The sequence below is a fragment of the Pseudophryne corroboree genome, chromosome 1, assembly GCF_028390025.1.
Source record: "Pseudophryne corroboree isolate aPseCor3 chromosome 1, aPseCor3.hap2, whole genome shotgun sequence".
NCBI lineage: Eukaryota > Metazoa > Chordata > Amphibia > Anura > Myobatrachidae > Pseudophryne > Pseudophryne corroboree.
The window spans coordinates 1,217,221,700-1,217,240,670 of NC_086444.1; the positions used below are offsets into that span (position 1 = coordinate 1,217,221,700).

At 42.9% G+C, this 18,971-nt stretch overlaps 1 protein-coding gene and 1 pseudogene across 1 annotated transcript; both read right to left on the minus strand.

Annotated features, from left to right (window-relative positions):
- Nucleotides 1-1,256: 1,256 nt before the first annotated feature.
- Nucleotides 1,257-17,411, minus strand: LOC135051915 (vomeronasal type-2 receptor 26-like). The gene is made up of 3 exons (XM_063957413.1): nucleotides 17,313-17,411; nucleotides 2,660-2,783; nucleotides 1,257-2,164 (listed from the first exon to the last, which is right to left on the minus strand). Exons 1-3 carry the CDS (start codon nucleotides 17,409-17,411, stop codon nucleotides 1,257-1,259), a joined length of 1,131 nt encoding a protein of 376 aa, XP_063813483.1.
- LOC134947993 (5S ribosomal RNA) lies at nucleotides 6,915-7,033 on the minus strand (annotated as a pseudogene).
- Nucleotides 17,412-18,971: the final 1,560 nt, after the last annotated feature.

The window sequence follows — 18,971 nt, forward strand, 5'->3', positions numbered from 1 at the left end:
GTCAGCTGACACCCAGAAATGCCCAATTCATGTCAATCTTCCTGCGTTCGAATCTTCGTTAGACTCTGTGCAAACCCACGATGCTCATTGTACCCGTATGACGTGCCTGCACATTGCGGTGCATACGCACATGCAGAAATGCAGATTTTTAGCCTGATCCCTGCGCTGTGAACAATGGCAGCGAGCGATCAACTCGGAATGACCCCCAATATTCCGGGCACACACCACGTTGTATAGTCCAACATAGGCATGCACAGCACATTTTATTAGGGGGTGCACTTTTGGAGGGGTGTGTCTAGCACCGCATTTTGGGTGTGTCTAGCACCATCTATTGACGGTCAACAAAATATAAAATATCCACCCTGGATATATGCAGATGAATTATCAGATGTTGTGGTGTGCACCAAACAAACACCCCTGATGGCACTCACTGCAATTACACTGCTCCTCCACAGCCTGGTTTGGCTCCCCCTCTCTTTCCCCTGCAAGCTGCAGCAGCTTACTTACAAGTCAGTCACTCGCTGACACTGACAGACGCAGACTAGTACTGCTGCTACGGGAAAAACAAGTGACTTGTCAATGCTGCTGCCGACCGCCTGCCAGTATTGAATTTGTCTGGCTGCATGCTGCTCCTCACCAGTGGCTGAAATTGGCATAGAATAGAAGGAAAGAGGTGGGCGTGTGTGACAGGTTGGTGTGCGAGCAGCATTATGTCATCATGTCACATCACGCTGTTTTTGTACATTGAGGTGGAGCCGGGAGTTTGAAAGCCGGTGACAGTGGCTCCTTTGCTAACCCAGGCGTCCAGTCAGTAAGGTGCAGCGCAGAGGGAACGGTAATCAGCCTGCTCAGCGATCACTGCATCAGGCATGTGAGATCGGGTTGCCAGACATTAGCAGGTGCCTGTGCGCACAAGGAACCCCCCCTGCGCACGCCTATGTAGTCCAAGACTAAACACGTTTTGTGTAATCACTTCGTCAGTATGAAGATGCTGAATTTTGTCTTTGTCTGTGTTTTTTTAAAAGAACTCTTTTCAAGTGAAGAAAATTGATCTGCACTGTGGGCACCTCTTTTTATCCGCGCGTGTGTGTGTATATATTATTTTTATTTTTTATACTTTGTCCTTGTCACTTAAACCAGATCTTTCTATACATATTTACATAAACCATTTCTGATGCAAAGCCTTTTAATTAAGCAAAGTTTAAGAAAACAACAGGTTTTGTATCATATAATGGTAAAGTACAGTATCTGATGGTTTATATAGTGTTTTTCCCCAATATTGTTTTTCTGGAGTTAAATTCAGGTTTTATAAGCAAAATATACAGCTTTGGGAAAAATATACAGCCCAGAACACCGGCACATGAGGTCATTATGGCAAATATCTCTACAGCCACAGCGTTTTTTCCTTTGGTGCTCAGATAGGCCGGGATCATTGCAATCCAGACACTGCAGATCACCAGCATGCTGAAGGTGATGTACTTGGCCTCATTAAAGCTGTCCGGTAATGTCCTCACCATGAAAGCCAGAACAAAGTTCACAGACGCCAGGATGCCTATGTAACCCAACATAGAGTATAACCCAATCACTGACCCCTCATTACACTGAATGATGATCATTCCCTGATAGGAGTGATGGTCATACTCCTGGTAGGGAGGAGATACAGACAGCCAGATACCACAGATCACAGCTTGGACAGAGGAGCACACAATGTCCACATAATTAGATACTTTGAGTGTTACCCACTTCCTCCAGGAGCTGCCAGGTTTGGTGGCTTTAAAAGCAATGAAGACAGTAACAGTCTTGGCCAGTACAGAAGAGACAGCTGTGGAGAAGAAGATCCCAAATGACATCTGTCTTAGTTTGCAGGTTATATCCACCGGCCGGCCGAGGAACAAGAACACACAGAGGAAGCTCAGCAAGATGGAGGTCAGGAGAATGAAGCTTACAGCCCGGTTATTGGCTTTCACAATTGGAGTGTTCCAGTAATAAATAAAGTTCACTAATATAAATAATGTTACGGCGGAGAATGATGAAGCTGTTACTGCAGATATTTGCACCACAATGTCCTTTTCATAGGACAGAAAGTCATATATTTTGGGTACACATCTAATTTTTCTCTCATCCGGCCACTCTTCATCAGGACATCTATGGCAGATATCACTGTCTAAAATGTAATATAAAAGCATACATATAATCTCAGTGGGTCAGTTCTTTTGTTCTTTATAAAACAGTTAGACAGAATGTTCTTTTGTTCTTTATAAAACAGTTAGACAGAATATATGTTTAATATAAATCTGATAAAATGAATTAATGTGTTTTGTCAGCAATGGGAGCATTGGACATTTTTTCTTCTGAAATGTTTCATGGGGTATTTACCCAAATGGGGGGTAACAGAGTATTTGTTTCCTAAATTAAATACTTATGTCTCTCAATAAAAAGTGATACTTAACAAAATACAGCAATATAATATGTAGTGAATTTGTAATGTGGTATTTTATACTTTAATGTGAGAACACCAACATAGTTTTGTGCAATTTGTATTGAGTTTTTATTCTATCATACAGTTTGTCTTCTATACTGATATTTTGCTATGATAATTGTAAAATCTTTATTTACATATGATGATTTATCTTCTGTATATACTGTAACACATTCCTACCTGTTGTATTAGAAATCTCTCCCTCAGAACATGGGACACAGTCATAGCAGCAGACATGGAATCCTCCATTAAAAGCTTTTCTGTACCCAGGAGGACATCTGTCATTGCACCGAGATTTTGGGATCTTGTACATGCATTAAAATATAAAATATGATCCATGTTTTTATATAAATCATTTAATTTAATTACTGTTTCTTTTTATTTGCAAAACCATTTACTATTATTTCTTAATTTCTCAGAAGGATATTACAATATGCTGATATGCCCTCATCATCCAGTGATAACATGACCATATCTTCTGTCCCTCAAGTCTGTTGCCTCTTTGTCATCCTAACATTCGCTCTCTCCTTCACTCCCCACATTAAGGCTTATATTAATACTGATGCTTTTTAAAGGGTTTAAAATATGCCTTATTATTAAAGCATTTCATCCTTCCTGTTTATTTGATTCTCTAACCTTGCACAATGTATATTTCTCTGGTCACCTTGCTGCTGTTCTTCCCTTCTCTTTAGAATGTAAGCTCCTCCTTCTTGTTCTTCCTTGGTACACCGCCTCTCACCAGTACTCCGTGGCCTTGTCTCCTTCCTACAGCCACTCTGATTCTTGTAGCTTGCCCACATGCTGGGTACAGTATCACTGCACTGCATTGACTCCCACCTTTGACTCCAGCTATCATCAGTGAGTTGCCATATCCATGCCCAAATTCCCTGTCCTTTCCAGTCTGGTGTAAATTTTTGACAGTTATATTATGGCGTTCCTTTATGTATTGTATTTAAACCCTACTGTGATGCCCTGTAAAAGAGAAGTGTTTTGTATGTGTATTCTGTACAACGGTGTATACATTTTGCGGTACCTAATAAATAAAAGGTAACATTAATACTGTGGGATTACACGCATGAGAATTTGCATTTATTGAAACATACAGTAAATGGGATACATTTTATAAATCCTAGAACTAGATTTTTGGGTGTTTCTGTGTACACAGCAGATCATTCATAATCATTTTTATAACTACTTATTTTCTAACCATTCATAAGATATTCCAGCAATCATTGTTCTGTGTATAATCCACAACCCTCCTGCACAACAGCTCTGACCACTTACTGTACATCAAGGAAAGAAGATAAGTATTCTAATTTGTTCTTTCTATTATTGTAACTGAGTATAACTTGTTACTTGCATGTTTTTATTGTTAGCAACAAGGGAGAAAAAAGAGACTCTTTTGTGGGCGCACTCTTGTCTTAAATTAGCGTATGAAACGATAAGAACAATCTTCTAAAAATTAACTTTTATTAATACAATAGTAAAATATTCAGTGGTCAAAACAGCATCAAGATAATATTTAACAGCAATAATTGAGCTGATATTGGAAAGTATAATGCAGTACTACAGTAAATAGTAATTAAATGCCGAAAATCGCATAATAACATTCGCTGCCGATGTCCCAGGTATAGAAAAATGTATTAGCCCAATCAATAAACGTATCAAATAAGGCACATAAGTGCGCTAGTTAAATGCTAGTGTAATTGAAGTGCCTGATGATGTAATAAACCCAGCTATCGTAGGAAAAGACAGAAAAAGAAAAAAGGTGTAGGGTATGAGATAACAGTGTGAATCTGCTGTCAGTGTTAGACTCTGAGCGTTATAAGCCAATCTCTTCTCTACTAAACTGAGTATTCTTCAAGGGTCGCCCACTTGAGTACTGGCCCAGCCCGACACTGATTAGCTTCCAAGATCGGACGGTTTTTGGGCGTTAATTGATTCTCTAACCTTGCACAATGTATATTTCTCTGGTCACCTTGCTGCTGTTCTTCCCTTCTCTTTAGAATGTAAGCTCCTCCTTCTTGTTCTTCCTTGGTACACCGCCTCTAACCAGTACTCCGTGGCCTTGTCTCCTTCCTACAGCCACTCTGATTCTTGTAGCTTGCCCACATGCTGGGTACAGTATCACTGCACTGCATTGACTCCCACCTTTGACTCCAGCTATCATCAGTGAGTTGCCATATCCATGCCCAAATTCCCTGTCCTTTCCAGTCTGGTGTAAATTTTTGACAGTTATATTATGGCGTTCCTTTATGTATTGTATTTAAACCCTACTGTGATGCCCTGTAAAAGAGAAGTGTTTTGTATGTGTATTCTGTACAACGGTGTATACATTTTGCGGTACCTAATAAATAAAAGGTAACATTAATACTGTGGGATTACACGCATGAGAATTTGCACTTATTGAAACATACAGTAAATGGGATACATTTTATAAATCCTAGAACTAGATTTTTGGGTGTTTCTGTGTACACAGCAGATCATTCATAATCATTTTTATAACTACTTATTTTCTAACCATTCATAAGATATTCCAGCAATCATTGTTCTGTGTATAATCCACAACCCTCCTGCACAACAGCTCTGACCACTTACTGTACATCAAGGAAAGAAGATAAGTATTCTAATTTGTTCTTTCTATTATTGTAACTGAGTATAACTTGTTACTTGCATGTTTTTATTGTTGTAACCTAAATAAATACTTATCTCTTTTGAAATGTCCTGTGTCAGTCTCCGTATTTAACACATTGTATCCCAGAACCTGAGTTGCTTGTTTTTTTTTTCAACAACAGGAGGCATCTTTTTACACAAGATGCCTCCTGAGGCGTTACCATATTGTCACACAGCAGCTGTATACAAAGATGAAGTGGTTGCAACAATAGCGTTCACCTCTGAATTAGCTCCTGGATTTTGGAGGTGGAGTGTGTAGAAAGTCAAGAACAGATTGGGGGGGGGGGGGGGGGGTGAGGAAAGACAGAATGCCTGACAGGGAAGATAAGAGTGACATGGCAGAACTGTTCGATGAGAGCATGAATTTGTAGTTGCAGAAAACAGTGTGACGTCATTGATTGTAATTCAGTGGAAGAGGAACATTGCATAGGTAGGAGGTATGTAAGGTGTGTTATGGCTGATGTGGTAACCACCAATGGTTAATAGCAGCAACCAGGACAGTATTATCTAGATCAAGGTAAATGTGTAATTAAAGAGTTAAATGGCCTCTTTGGGACAGAAAGGATATCAATGTACAAATAAGAGAGTTAAAAAATATCTGTTACTTACATGACTATTGTATAGCAAACTGAAGACAAACTCCTAGTATACTCAAGTATACCTTGCCAATAAAGCTGATTCTGATTCTGAAGGTACAGATGTTGCCACGCTCAATGATTTGGATTACGGCGATTATGAGATCTCCCAATGCCCGCAGTATATAATAAAAAAAATAATTAGACTCACTTGTCCTGTGTTTTCCAGGATTCTCAGTGGTCTCTCCACCATCTCTACCATGGGGAGGCTGCTGAGAGGCTTGGAGGCATGTATGTAACAGATAAGCAGGTGGGGGCAAGTAGAGTCAGACAGATAGGTATATTGTAGGGACACAAGTGAGTTACAAGTACATCTTGTCAGCCAAAGTTCAGGAATTCAGCAGGCAGACTGCTTGGGGAAAGAATCTTTTGAGGCTTCTGGTGGACCCAGCAGGGACAGCCCTTTACCTCCTGCCTGAAGGAAGCAAGTTAAACATGCTGTGGCTGTGGTGTAGCTGGTCCTTTACTATCTTTGTTGCTTTCATTTTAGCTCTGGACAAGTACAGGTCCTGGACTGAGGTTCTGACCACCTTTTGGAGCCTGCATCTGTCCCTCGTGCTGGTGGAGCCATACCACACCAGTATCAATGAGCACAGTACCGACTCCACAATAACAGAGTAGAGGAGGAGCAGAAGCTTCTGTGGGATGTTTCACACAAAGTTATTACAAATATTGACTAAAATGACCTTCAGGCTGTGCGTATAAGGTATATATGAAACATAAATGCATTCTGTGCTTAAAGTTAGGTCCCATCACCATGATATCTCATTATGGTATGCAATTATTCCAAAATACGGAAAAATCCGATATCCAAAATACTTCTGGTCCCAAGCGTTTTGGATAAGGGTTACTCAACCTGTATACTAAAGAAAGGGGAGAGAAAAAAAGGGGAAAGAAAGGCATTTGGTGTATATCAAATAAATGCACAAATTCTATAATTTCTAGGCAAAAAAATAGATTATGTGACTGAGCAAAAATATTATGTTCCCTTTATAATCACAAAAATAATTTTATTTTCCTAACCAGGAAATATATTAATGTGAATAAGTAGCTCTCTTAGGTTCAGCTTGTGTCAAAAAGTAATGATCTTGTATAAGTGAATAAATCACCAATTCGGGAGAGTAAAATACCTACGGTACCTAGTATTCTCTGGTGGTCGCCCATCCAGGTACTGTCCAGGCCCTGCAGTGTATGGCTTCCAAGGTCAGATGAGATTGGGCATACTCAGTGTGGTCTGACCATAGGTGAATCCATTCTTCACATGTACAATCAATCTGCACATACAGACAGTCTTGCAAATCATATATTGGGATGATGGATGTGTACTTGAAAGTACCTGAATATCACTTAGTGTACTCGAAAAAGCACAAAAAATGTTACTGAATAACGTGCACCATGATATATCGTTCTCAATATATATGTTTATCACATTTTTGAGAAACAGGAGCCAGGTCAATGATGGTAATGCAACTGATGACAATGAACACAGGCAATAGTAACTCCAGTGATTGGTTTGGAAACCAACAGCAATGAATTCACACAGTCTGTATATACAGTAATCAGAAGTCCACAAAGCCAAGCAAGGCCAAAGCAGGAGACAGTTTGCATATTGCAAGCTGGTTGTTTTAAGTGCCAGATGGAATAGCACAGTGCTGAATTCATATAAACAACACACAGATGAGAATGGTAAGTAGCACCTATAGAGAGTCTCTTACTGCATGCAGAGGTGGGATCCGACTGTGGAAGGAGCTGTAGCAGAGCTGGATGGATGGAGCCTGTAGTTCCACGGAAACACTGGAGCAGGGTTGTCACTGGAGACAGAAGACTGGAGCCAGGAGACACTGTACACTGGATGTGACGCATTGTTCAAGGCAATGAGACTGAGCCAATGTTCTGGATTTATACCCGCTGGTCAGCAGACATTGGATGCTTGAGTCATGTGTGCAGAACAGTGCAGGATTGGGTGTTCCAGATCAGCTGACCGCAAGTGTCATGGCAGTGCCCATGCTGCACAGATGGTGGGTACACACTAGATGGACATCAGGGGTACACAATGATAATGGGCACCATGCCCACAGACAGAGCATTCAGGCAGCTGCAAACTGGGACCGTGACCTCCGGAGGCCTGCACACCAGCGCGCCAGTAAGTGAGATGCCATTGATCGCTGATTCCTGACAGTCCACTAGCGATATCACACTGTCAGCAATTGTTAGCAGAGATTCACTAGCTGACTTATGAAGTCCACTATCATCTCAACAGTTTTGAGGGGGTTGAGATTAAGGTTGTTGTGGCTGCACCACTGGGCCAACCGGTCTACTTCCCATCTATAGGATGATTTGTTACTGTAATTTAAACATGCTGTGGTGGTGGTGTCATCAGCGAATTCTATTATCTTTGCTGATTGTACCTCTGAGGTGCAGTCATTTGTGTACAGGGAGAAGAGTAGGGTCAGAGGACACAGCCCTCAGGGGTCTTTGTACTAATGGACTGCGCTTGAGAGGTAAATTTCCCCGCTTTTACCACCTGTGTCCTATCTGTCAGTAAGTCTACTATCTAGGAACAAGTAGCTTCAGGGACCCCTATCCAAAGTAATTTGGGGTAGAGGATGCTGGGGACAACTGTACTGAAGGCAAAGCTGAAATCAACAAAAAGGACCCTCGTTTAGGTACTGGGCCTGTCTATGTGCTGTAGAATGTAGTGCAGGACCAGGTTAACTGAATAATTGACACACCGATATGATCGATAGGCAAACTGTAGGGGATACAGGTGGGGACCAGTCACAGTTTTTAGGTGATTCAAAACCAGATGATCGAATGTTTTCATAACCACAAACATCAGTGCTATCAGCTTATAGTTGTTCAGGTACGTGATAGAGGGTTTATTGGGGACCAGGACAATAGTGGACCTTTTGAGGCAGAAAGGGACTTTCTGTAGCTGCAGCATTTTGTTGAAGATCTTGGTGAATATGGGGACGAGCTGACCAGCATATGATTCTACCTATTATTGTCTCAAAATGCATTTAGCTTTGCAAGGCTAACATGTCAACCAGGTTTACACCAGGGGAAAAACAATACTAAGAAATAAGTAAGCATTGTCTGGCATATTAGCCATTTTTTCAAACACAGAAATGTACTAAAAGTAAACATAGGGATGTTCTATTAAATCAAACTTCCAAAAACATTCTATCATGCAAATACTATCAGATACACCATTGGCCAAACTAGTGAGTACTTTCCATAGGGATTAATACAATGCAAAAATGTATCAAATATGCCCATGATTTTAGCAAACTCTGGTCAAACTTGGCCCAAATTAGAATGCTAAAAGAAACCACCATCAGCATGTTTGTGACATGTTGGTTACTTTTATGTTGCAAATATAAAAAATATATAGCAATCACGTATACCTAGTCCATGAATACTGTGAAGAATAATTGAATAAATGAGTTTTGTACTAAAAAAAGCACACAAAGATTTGCAAAAAAGAAATTTATTTTAAATAAATCCTTACTTTTACCTATAGATTATTAGCTTGTGAGCAGGGCCCTCATACCTCTATGACTGTTTGTTTATTACCCAGTTTTGTTTTATCATTGTGTCCAATTGTAAAGCGAAACGGAATTTGCTGCGCTATATAAGAAACTGTTAATAAATGAATACTTTTGCAAAGGACAAACATGCTGGAAAGATTGCACTTAAGAATATACTACTGTACGGCACAGTATGTCACTACACTTTAGTAACAAAGTACACAATGATGTACAACAATATAATTATCACAATAAATTATGTGAAAATATATGTAAGTAACCAAATTAACTATGCTGTTTTTTTCAACAGATTAAGTAGGTCACTACTTGCAGCTATCTGCACCACAGGCCTGCTGAGATCTACCTCTGGTGTGGGCTGTTCATAGGGGTGGTGTTGTCACCATTATAGGTGTTTGGATGTTGGTGCATGCTGATGTATAACCATTATGCTCAGTTGAGCTTCCCAAAAATGTATTTCTACAGCATTCTCTATTAGAGCAGTTTTAAAAACCATTTTCAGAAAAAAGTTGACTAATTTCTAAAATGACTGGACATCCCTTGGATGCCATGAAAGTCACTACCCAATTTACTGAGACAGAAATGACCTCAGTAGGGCTCTGATTCCCCTAGTTCTGTGGTGACTCCTTCTGTACTGACTGAAAGGAGAATCCAGAGTTGCTTGCTTCCAAAGCTTTCCCATTCTGAGCATCAGCGATGGAATGACAATCTACTGTGCTTGTATTGTGGAAGCAAGTCACTTTTTAATGGACTGCTCCCTCTGAAAATCAGGAAAAAGCTACGTTCAACATATCAATGTTCAGGCAGACAATTCATCTTAAGTGGTCCAGACTCCATCACTTCCAATGATAATTCAAAGGTTCCCAAAAGGAGTATCAGGTTTATAATAGAGATGAGCGCCTGAAATTTTTCGGGTTTTGTGTTTTGGTTTTGGGTTCGGTTCCGCGGCCGTGTTTTGGGTTCGACCGCGTTTTGGCAAAACCTCACCGAATTTTTTTTGTCGGATTCGGGTGTGTTTTGGATTCGGGTGTTTTTTTCAAAAAACACTAAAAAACAGCTTAAATCATTGAATTTGCGGTCATTTTGATCCCATAGTATTATTAACCTCAATAACCATAATTTATACTCATTTTCAGTCTATTCTGAACACCTCACACCTCACAATATTATTTTTAGTCCTAAAATTTGCACCGAGGTCGCTGTGTGACTAAGATAAGCGACCCAAGTGGCCGACACAAACACCTGGCCCATCTAGGAGTGGCACTGCAGTGTCACGCAGGATGGCCCTTCAAAAAAATACTCCCCAAACAGCACATGACGCAAAGAAAAAAAGAGGCGCAATGAGTAGCTGACTGTGTGAGTAAGACTAGCGACCCTAGTGGCCGACACAAACACCGGGCCCATCTAGGAGTGGCACTGCAGTGTCACGCAGGATGTCCCTTCCAAAAAACCCTCCCCAAACAGCACATGACGCAAAGAAAAAAAGAGGCGCAATGAGGTAGCTGACTGTGTGAGTAAGACTAGCGACCCTAGTGGCCGACACAAACACCGGGCCCATCTAGGAGTGGCACTGCAGTGTCACGCAGGATGGCCCTTCCAAAAAAACCTCCCCAAACAGCACATGACGCAAAGAAAAAGAAAAGAAAAAAGAGGTGCAAGATGGAATTGTCCTTGGGCCCTCCCACCCTTATGTTGTATAAACAAAACAGGACATGCACACTTTAACCAACCCATCATTTCAGTGACAGGGTCTGCCACACGACTGTGACTGATATGACGGGTTGGTTTGGACCCCCCCCAAAAAAGAATCAATTAATCTCTCCTTGCACAAACTGGCTCTACAGAGGCAAGATGTCCACCTCATCATCACCCTCCGATATATCACCGTGTACATCCCCCTCCTCACAGATTATCAATTCGTCCCCACTGGAATCCACCATCTCAGCTCCCTGTGTACTTTGTGGAGGCAATTGCTGCTGGTCAATGTCTCCGCGGAGGAATTGATTATAATTCATTTTAATGAACATCATCTTCTCCACATTTTCTGGATGTAACCTCGTACGCCGATTGCTGACAAGGTGAGCGGCGGCACTAAACACTCTTTCGGAGTACACACTTGTGGGAGGGCAACTTAGGTAGAATAAAGCCAGTTTGTGCAAGGGCCTCCAAATTGCCTCTTTTTCCTGCCAGTATAAGTACGGACTGTGTGACGTGCCTACTTGGATGCGGTCACTCATATAATCCTCCACCATTCTATCAATGTTGAGAGAATCATATGCAGTGACAGTAGACGACATGTCCGTAATCGTTGTCAGGTCCTTCAGTCCGGACCAGATGTCAGCATCAGCAGTCGCTCCAGACTGCCCTGCATCACCGCCAGCGGGTGGGCTCGGAATTCTGAGCCTTTTCCTCGCACCCACAGTTGCGGGAGAATGTGAAGGAGGAGATGTTGACAGGTCGCGTTCCGCTTGACTTGACAATTTTGTCACCAGCAGGTCTTTCAACCCCAGCAGACTTGTGTCTGCCGGAAAGAGAGATCCAAGGTAGGCTTTAAATCTAGGATCGAGCACGGTGGCCAAAATGTAGTGCTCTGATTTCAACAGATTGACCACCCGTGAATCCTTGTTAAGCGAATTAAGGGCTCCATCCACAAGTCCCACATGCCTAGCGGAATCGCTCCGTGTTAGCTCCTCCTTCAATGTCTCCAGCTTCTTCTGCAAAAGCCTGATGAGGGGAATGACCTGACTCAGGCTGGCAGTGTCTGAACTGACTTCACGTGTGGCAAGTTCAAAGGGCATCAGAACCTTGCACAACGTTGAAATCATTCTCCACTGCGCTTGAGACAGGTGCATTCCACCTACTATATCGTGCTCAATTGTATAGGCTTGAATGGCCTTTTGCTGCTCCTCCAACCTCTGAAGCATATAGAGGGTTGAATTCCACCTCGTTACCACTTCTTGCTTCAGATGATGGCAGGGCAGGTTCAGTAGTTTTTGGTGGTGCTCCAGTCTTCTGTACGTGGTGCCTGTACGCCGAAAGTGTCCCGCAATTCTTCTGGCCACCGACAGCATCTCTTGCACGCCCCTGTCGTTTTAAAAAAAAATCTGCACCACCAAATTTAAGGTATGTGCAAAACATGGGACGTGCTGGAATTTGCCCATATTTAATGCACACACAATATTGCTGGCGTTGTCCGATGCCACAAATCCACAGGAGAGTCCAATTGGGGTAAGCCATTCCGCGATGATCTTCCTCAGTTGCCGTAAGAGGTTTTCAGCTGTGTGCGTATTCTGGAAAGCGGTGATACAAAGCTTAGCCTGCCTAGGAAAGAGTTGGCGTTTGCGAGATGCTGCTACTGGTGCCGCCGCTGCTGTTCTTGCGGCGGGAGTCCATACATCTACCCAGTGGGCTGTCACAGTCATATAGTCCTGACCCTGCCCTGCTCCACTTGTCCACATGTCCGTGGTTAAGTGGACATTGGGTACAACTGCATTTTTTAGGACACTGGTGAGTCTTTTTCTGACGTCCGTGTACATTCTCGGTATCGCCTGCCTAGAGAAGTGGAACCTAGATGGTATTTGGTAACGGGGGCACACTGCCTCAATAAATTGTCTAGTTCCCTGTGAACTAACGGCGGATACCGGACGCACGTCTAACACCAACATAGTTGTCAAGGCCTCAGTTATCCGCTTTGCAGCAGGATGACTGCTGTGATATTTCATCTTCCTCGCAAAGGACTGTTGAACAGTCAATTGCTTACTGGAAGTAGTACAAGTGGGCTTACGACTTCCCCTCTGGGATGACCATCGACTCCCAGCAGCAACAACAGCAGCGCCAGCAGCAGTAGGCGTTACACGCAAGGATGCATCGGAGGAATCCCAGGCAGGAGAGGACTCGTCAGAATTGCCAGTGACATTGCCTGCAGGACTATTGGCATTCCTGGGGAAGGAGGAAATTGACACTGAGGGAGTTGGTGGGGTGGTTTGCGTGAGCTTGGTTACAAGAGGAAGGGATTTACTGGTCAGTGGACTGCTTCCGCTGTCACCCAAAGTTTTTGAACTTGTCACTGACTTATTATGAATGCGCTGCAGGTGACGTATAAGGGAGGATGTTCCGAGGTGGTTAATGTCCTTACCCCTACTTATTACAGCTTGACAAAGGGAACACACGGCTTGACACCTGTTGTCCAGCATTTCTGGTGAAATACTTCCACACCGAAGAGCTGATTTTTTTGGTATTTTCACCAGGCATGTCAACGGCCATATTCCTACCACGGACAACAGGTGTCTCCCCGGGTGCCTGACTTAAACAAACCACCTCACCATCAGAATCCTCCTGGTCAATTTCCTCCCCAGCGCCAGCAACACCCATATCCTCCTCATCCTGGTGTACTTCAACACTGACATCTTCAATCTGACTATCAGGAACTGGACTGCGGGTGCTCCTTCCATCACTTGCAGGGGGCGTGCAAATGGTGGAAGGCGCATGCTCTTCACGTCCAGTGTTGGGAAGGTCAGGCATCGCAACCGACACAATTGGAGTCGGACTCTCCTTGTGGATTTGGGATTTCGAAGAACGCACAGTTCTTTGCGGTGCTACTGCTTTTGCCAGCTTTAGTCTTTTCATTTTTCTAGCGAGAGGCTGAGTGCTTCCATCCTCATGTGAAGCTGAACCACTAGCCATGAACATAGGCCAGGGCCTCAGCCGTTCCTTGCCACTCCGTGTGGTAAATGGCATATTGGCAAGTTTACGCTTCTCCTCCGACAATTTTATTTTAGGTTTTGGAGTCCTTTTTTTACTGATATTTGGTGTTTTGGATTTGACATGCTCTGTACTATGACATTGGGCATCGGCCTTGGCAGACGACGTTGCTGGCATTTCATCGTCTCGGCCATGACTAGTGGCAGCAGCTTCAGCACGAGGTGGAAGTGGATCTTGATCTTTCCCTAATTTTGGAACCTCAACATTTTTGTTCTCCATATTTTAATAGGCACAACTAAAAGGCACCTCAGGTAAACAATGGAGATGGATGGATTGGATACTAGTATACAATTATGGACGGGCTGCCGAGTGCCGACACAGAGGTAGCCACAGCCGTGAACTACCACACTGTACTGTGTCTGCTGCTAATATATAGACTGGTTGATAAAGAGATAGTATACTCGTAACTAGTATGTATGTATAAAGAAAGAAAAAAAAACCACGGTTAGGTGGTATATACAATTATGGACGGGCTGCCGAGTGCCGACACAGAGGTAGCCACAGCCGTGAACTACCGCACTGTACTGTGTCTGCTGCTAATATATAGACTGGTTGATAAAGAGATAGTATACTCGTAACTAGTATGTATGTATAAAGAAAGAAAAAAAAACCACGGTTAGGTGGTATATACAATTATGGACGGGCTGCCGAGTGCCGACACAGAGGTAGCCACAGCCGTGAACTACCGCACTGTACTGTGTCTGCTGCTAATATATAGACTGGTTGATAAAGAGATAGTATACTCGTAACTAGTATGTATGTATAAAGAAAGAAAAAAAAACCACGGTTAGGTGGTATATACAATTATGGACGGGCTGCCGAGTGCCGACACAGAGGTAGCCACAGCCGTGAACTACCGCACTGTACTGTGTCTGCTGCTAATATATAGACTGGTTGATAAAGAGATAGTATACTCGTAACTAGTATGTATGTATAAAGAAAGAAAAAAAAACCACGGTTAGGTGGTATATACAATTATGGACGGGCTGCCGAGTGCCGACACAGAGGTAGCCACAGCCGTGAACTACCGCACTGTACTGTGTCTGCTGCTAATATATAGACTGGTTGATAAAGAGATAGTATACTCGTAACTAGTATGTATGTATAAAGAAAGAAAAAAAAACCACGGTTAGGTGGTATATACAATTATGGACGGGCTGCCGAGTGCCGACACAGAGGTAGCCACAGCCGTGAACTACCGCACTGTACTGTGTCTGCTGCTAATATAGACTGGTTGATAAAGAGATAGTATACTCGTAACTAGTATGACTATAAAGAAAGAAAAAAAAACCACGGTTAGGTGGTATATACAATTATGGACGGGCTGCCGAGTGCCGACACAGAGGTAGCCACAGCCGTGAACTACCGCACTGTACTGTGTCTGCTGCTAATATATAGACTGGTTGATAAAGAGATAGTATACTCGTAACTAGTATGTATGTATAAAGAAAGAAAAAAAAACCACGGTTAGGTGGTATATACAATTATGGACGGGCTGCCGAGTGCCGACACAGAGGTAGCCACAGCCGTGAACTACCGCACTGTACTGTGTCTGCTGCTAATATAGACTGGTTGATAAAGAGATAGTATACTCGTAACTAGTATGACTATAAAGAAAGAAAAAAAAACCACGGTTAGGTGGTATATACAATTATGGACGGGCTGCCGAGTGCCGACACAGAGGTAGCCACAGCCGTGAACTACCGCACTGTACTGTGTCTGCTGCTAATATATAGACTGGTTGATAAAGAGATAGTATACTCGTAACTAGTATGTATGTATAAAGAAAGAAAAAAAAACCACGGTTAGGTGGTATATACAATTATGGACGGGCTGCCGAGTGCCGACACAGAGGTAGCCACAGCCGTGAACTACCGCACTGTACTGTGTCTGCTGCTAATATATAGACTGGTTGATAAAGAGATAGTATACTCGTAACTAGTATGTATGTATAAAGAAAGAAAAAAAAAACCACGGTTAGGTGGTATATACAATTATTGACGGGCTGCCGAGTGCCGACACAGAGGTAGCCACAGCCGTGAACTACCGCACTGTACTGTGTCTGCTGCTAATATAGACTGGTTGATAAAGAGATAGTATACTCGTAACTAGTATGTATGTATAAAGAAAGAAAAAAAAACCACGGTTAGGTGGTATATACAATTATGGACGGGCTGCCGAGTGCCGACACAGAGGTAGCCACAGCCGTGAACTACCGCACTGTACTGTGTCTGCTGCTAATATAGACTGGTTGATAAAGAGATAGTATACTCGTAACTAGTATGACTATAAAGAAAGAAAAAAAAACCACGGTTAGGTGGTATATACAATTATGGACGGGCTGCCGAGTGCCGACACAGAGGTAGCCACAGCCGTGAACTACCGCACTGTACTGTGTCTGCTGCTAATATAGACTGGTTGATAAAGAGATAGTATACTACTAATATTATATATACTGGTGGTCAGGTCACTGGTCACTAGTCACACTGGCAGTGGCACTCCTGCAGCAAAAGTGTGCACTGTTTAATTTTAATATAATATTATGTACTCCTGGCTCCTGCTATAACCTATAACTGGCACTGCAGTGCTCCCCAGTCTCCCCCACAATTATAAGCTGTGTGAGCTGAGCACAGTCAGATATATATATACATTGATGCAGCACACTGGGCTGAGCAGTGCACACAGATATGGTATGTGACTGAGTCACTGTGTGTATCGTTTTTTTCAGGCAGAGAACGGATATATTAAATAAAACAAACAACTGCACTGTCTGGTGGTCACTGTGGTCGTCAGTCACTAAACTCTGCACTCTCTTCTACAGTATCACAGCCTCAGGTCAATCTCTCTCTCTCTCTCTCAACCCTAATCTAAATGGAGAGGACGCCAGCCACGTCCTCTCCCTATCAATCTCAATGCACGTGTGAAAATGGCGGCGACGCGCGGCTCCTTATATAGAATCCGAGTCTCGCGAGAATCCGACAGCGTCATGATGACGTTCGGGCGCGCTCGGGTTAACCGAGCAAGGCGGGAGGATCCGAGTCTGCTCGGATCCGTGAAAAAAACCATGAAGTTCTGGCGGGTTCGGATTCAGAGAAACCGAACCCGCTCATCTCTAGTTTATAACTGAGGTCCTATGACCAGAAACTCCAGGTTAAGGTTTGGGAACCAACTGAGGGTATGCAAATCCCTCAATCCCATGGTAATACCTAGTCCTACAGCCCTAGGAGAGTCATCAAACACTGCAATCCCTGGTGGTTCATCCAGTCCTGTAGCGTGAGAAGATGCAAGTTCAGAAATAGCAGAAGGGGAGTACATATCTATGTCAAGTTATGTAGCTTTAGGAGATGTTTCTGCTTCCATATCTAGTCCTGAAGACCCAATAGGGATGGCCTATGCCTCAGCCAATGGTGTGTCCCCAGGTGGACAGGCCAATGTCTCAGCCAATGACCAGATACCAGGTGAAATATCCAATGCCCTGACCTCAGTAGAGTTATTTAATGTACTGACTCCAGGAAGGGGGGTCTTTCAGGAGGGGTAGATTTGAGTTCCAAAGAATAAAGACTCCAACTGATAACCAAGAAATGGATATTCCAGAAGAGACCCCAGGAATGGTAGATCCTGTTTAGTCTCCAGAAGGAAAGATTCCAGCTGTGATCTCAGAAGGGGTGTTTCATGTCATGTCCCTTGAAAGGCATCTGTTTCTGTTGCACTTGATGGGGCATTTGACACTGCTAAATTTGAGGAGGCATCCCAGCCAAATATTTCAGCATGCAAATCAAAATCTCCTCCTAAAGAACAAGATACAGATCCAATCATCATCTACATGCTACTGGAACAGTTTAATGAGCTAATGTTACAGTTTCTAGCTGCAGCTACACTGTGTTCTCCAGCAAAGTTGGTGATACTCCTTATGTCATTCAGAGAGAAGGCTATGAGGCTAGGAAGTGGACTGACCAGTTAATTGTGTCCAGTGATCCAATTCTGTAGGACTTGGGGACTTTCAGCCAAGCTGTGGTCAAGAGGTTTGGTGGACCAGAGTCAGTGTTCATTCTGGATCTTCTGAGAGTTCTGTTTCACCTACCAACGGTTCATTTACCAGCATAGTGGTAAAGTCTGCAAGATCCCGAAATCTGAGTTATTGTCAGTTTCAGGTTGATTACAGCACAGTAATATATTTACCTAGGCCTCAAGCCCAGAGTTAAACTAATGGCTATGCCTTACTGTCTGCATCTTGTAAAGAAGTTCTGAAAATGCTGACCTACTGTATCTAGTAACTGTCAAGTCTGCCTATGCCAAATTAAACCGTGTTTCTATGATACCGTCTGCCTCTAAGAGGATCACTGTGATTCTACCATTGGACGTAGACTCAAACTTGGAATTCGATTCTGAAGATGGATAAATTGCATTGCTGAATGGTACAATCAGCTTGGATAATGTATTTGGGCTTACCTTAGTCATACCTCTGTAACCTCGCATAAAGAAGAAAAAGTCACACTAGAAATCTTTAAATATGCCTTGTCCTTCTGTCTAGTCTTATCAAGTCCTCAGTTCACCTTGGATTTGGACTTGGTATCAGGAGGAGGTGGGCGGGTACTGTTATGAGTCACTGCTGCAACACATCCTGTTTGTATTTTTGTATGTCTTCTAGCAACTAGGATGCTGGCTGCTATGTGTAGTAGCACAGCTGTTTGGAATGCCTCAGTATCTGACTCTAGCCTGATGACTACTGTGATTAATCTCTCTCCCTTTCATTAGGGATTTTGACAAGTTTCTGTTGCTGGTGATACTCCCTAGTTCCCGTTACCTAGTAAAGTTTGTCACATGGTCACTGCAATCTGTACAGTTCCTAGTCTCACAGTCTGTTCCTACAGTATG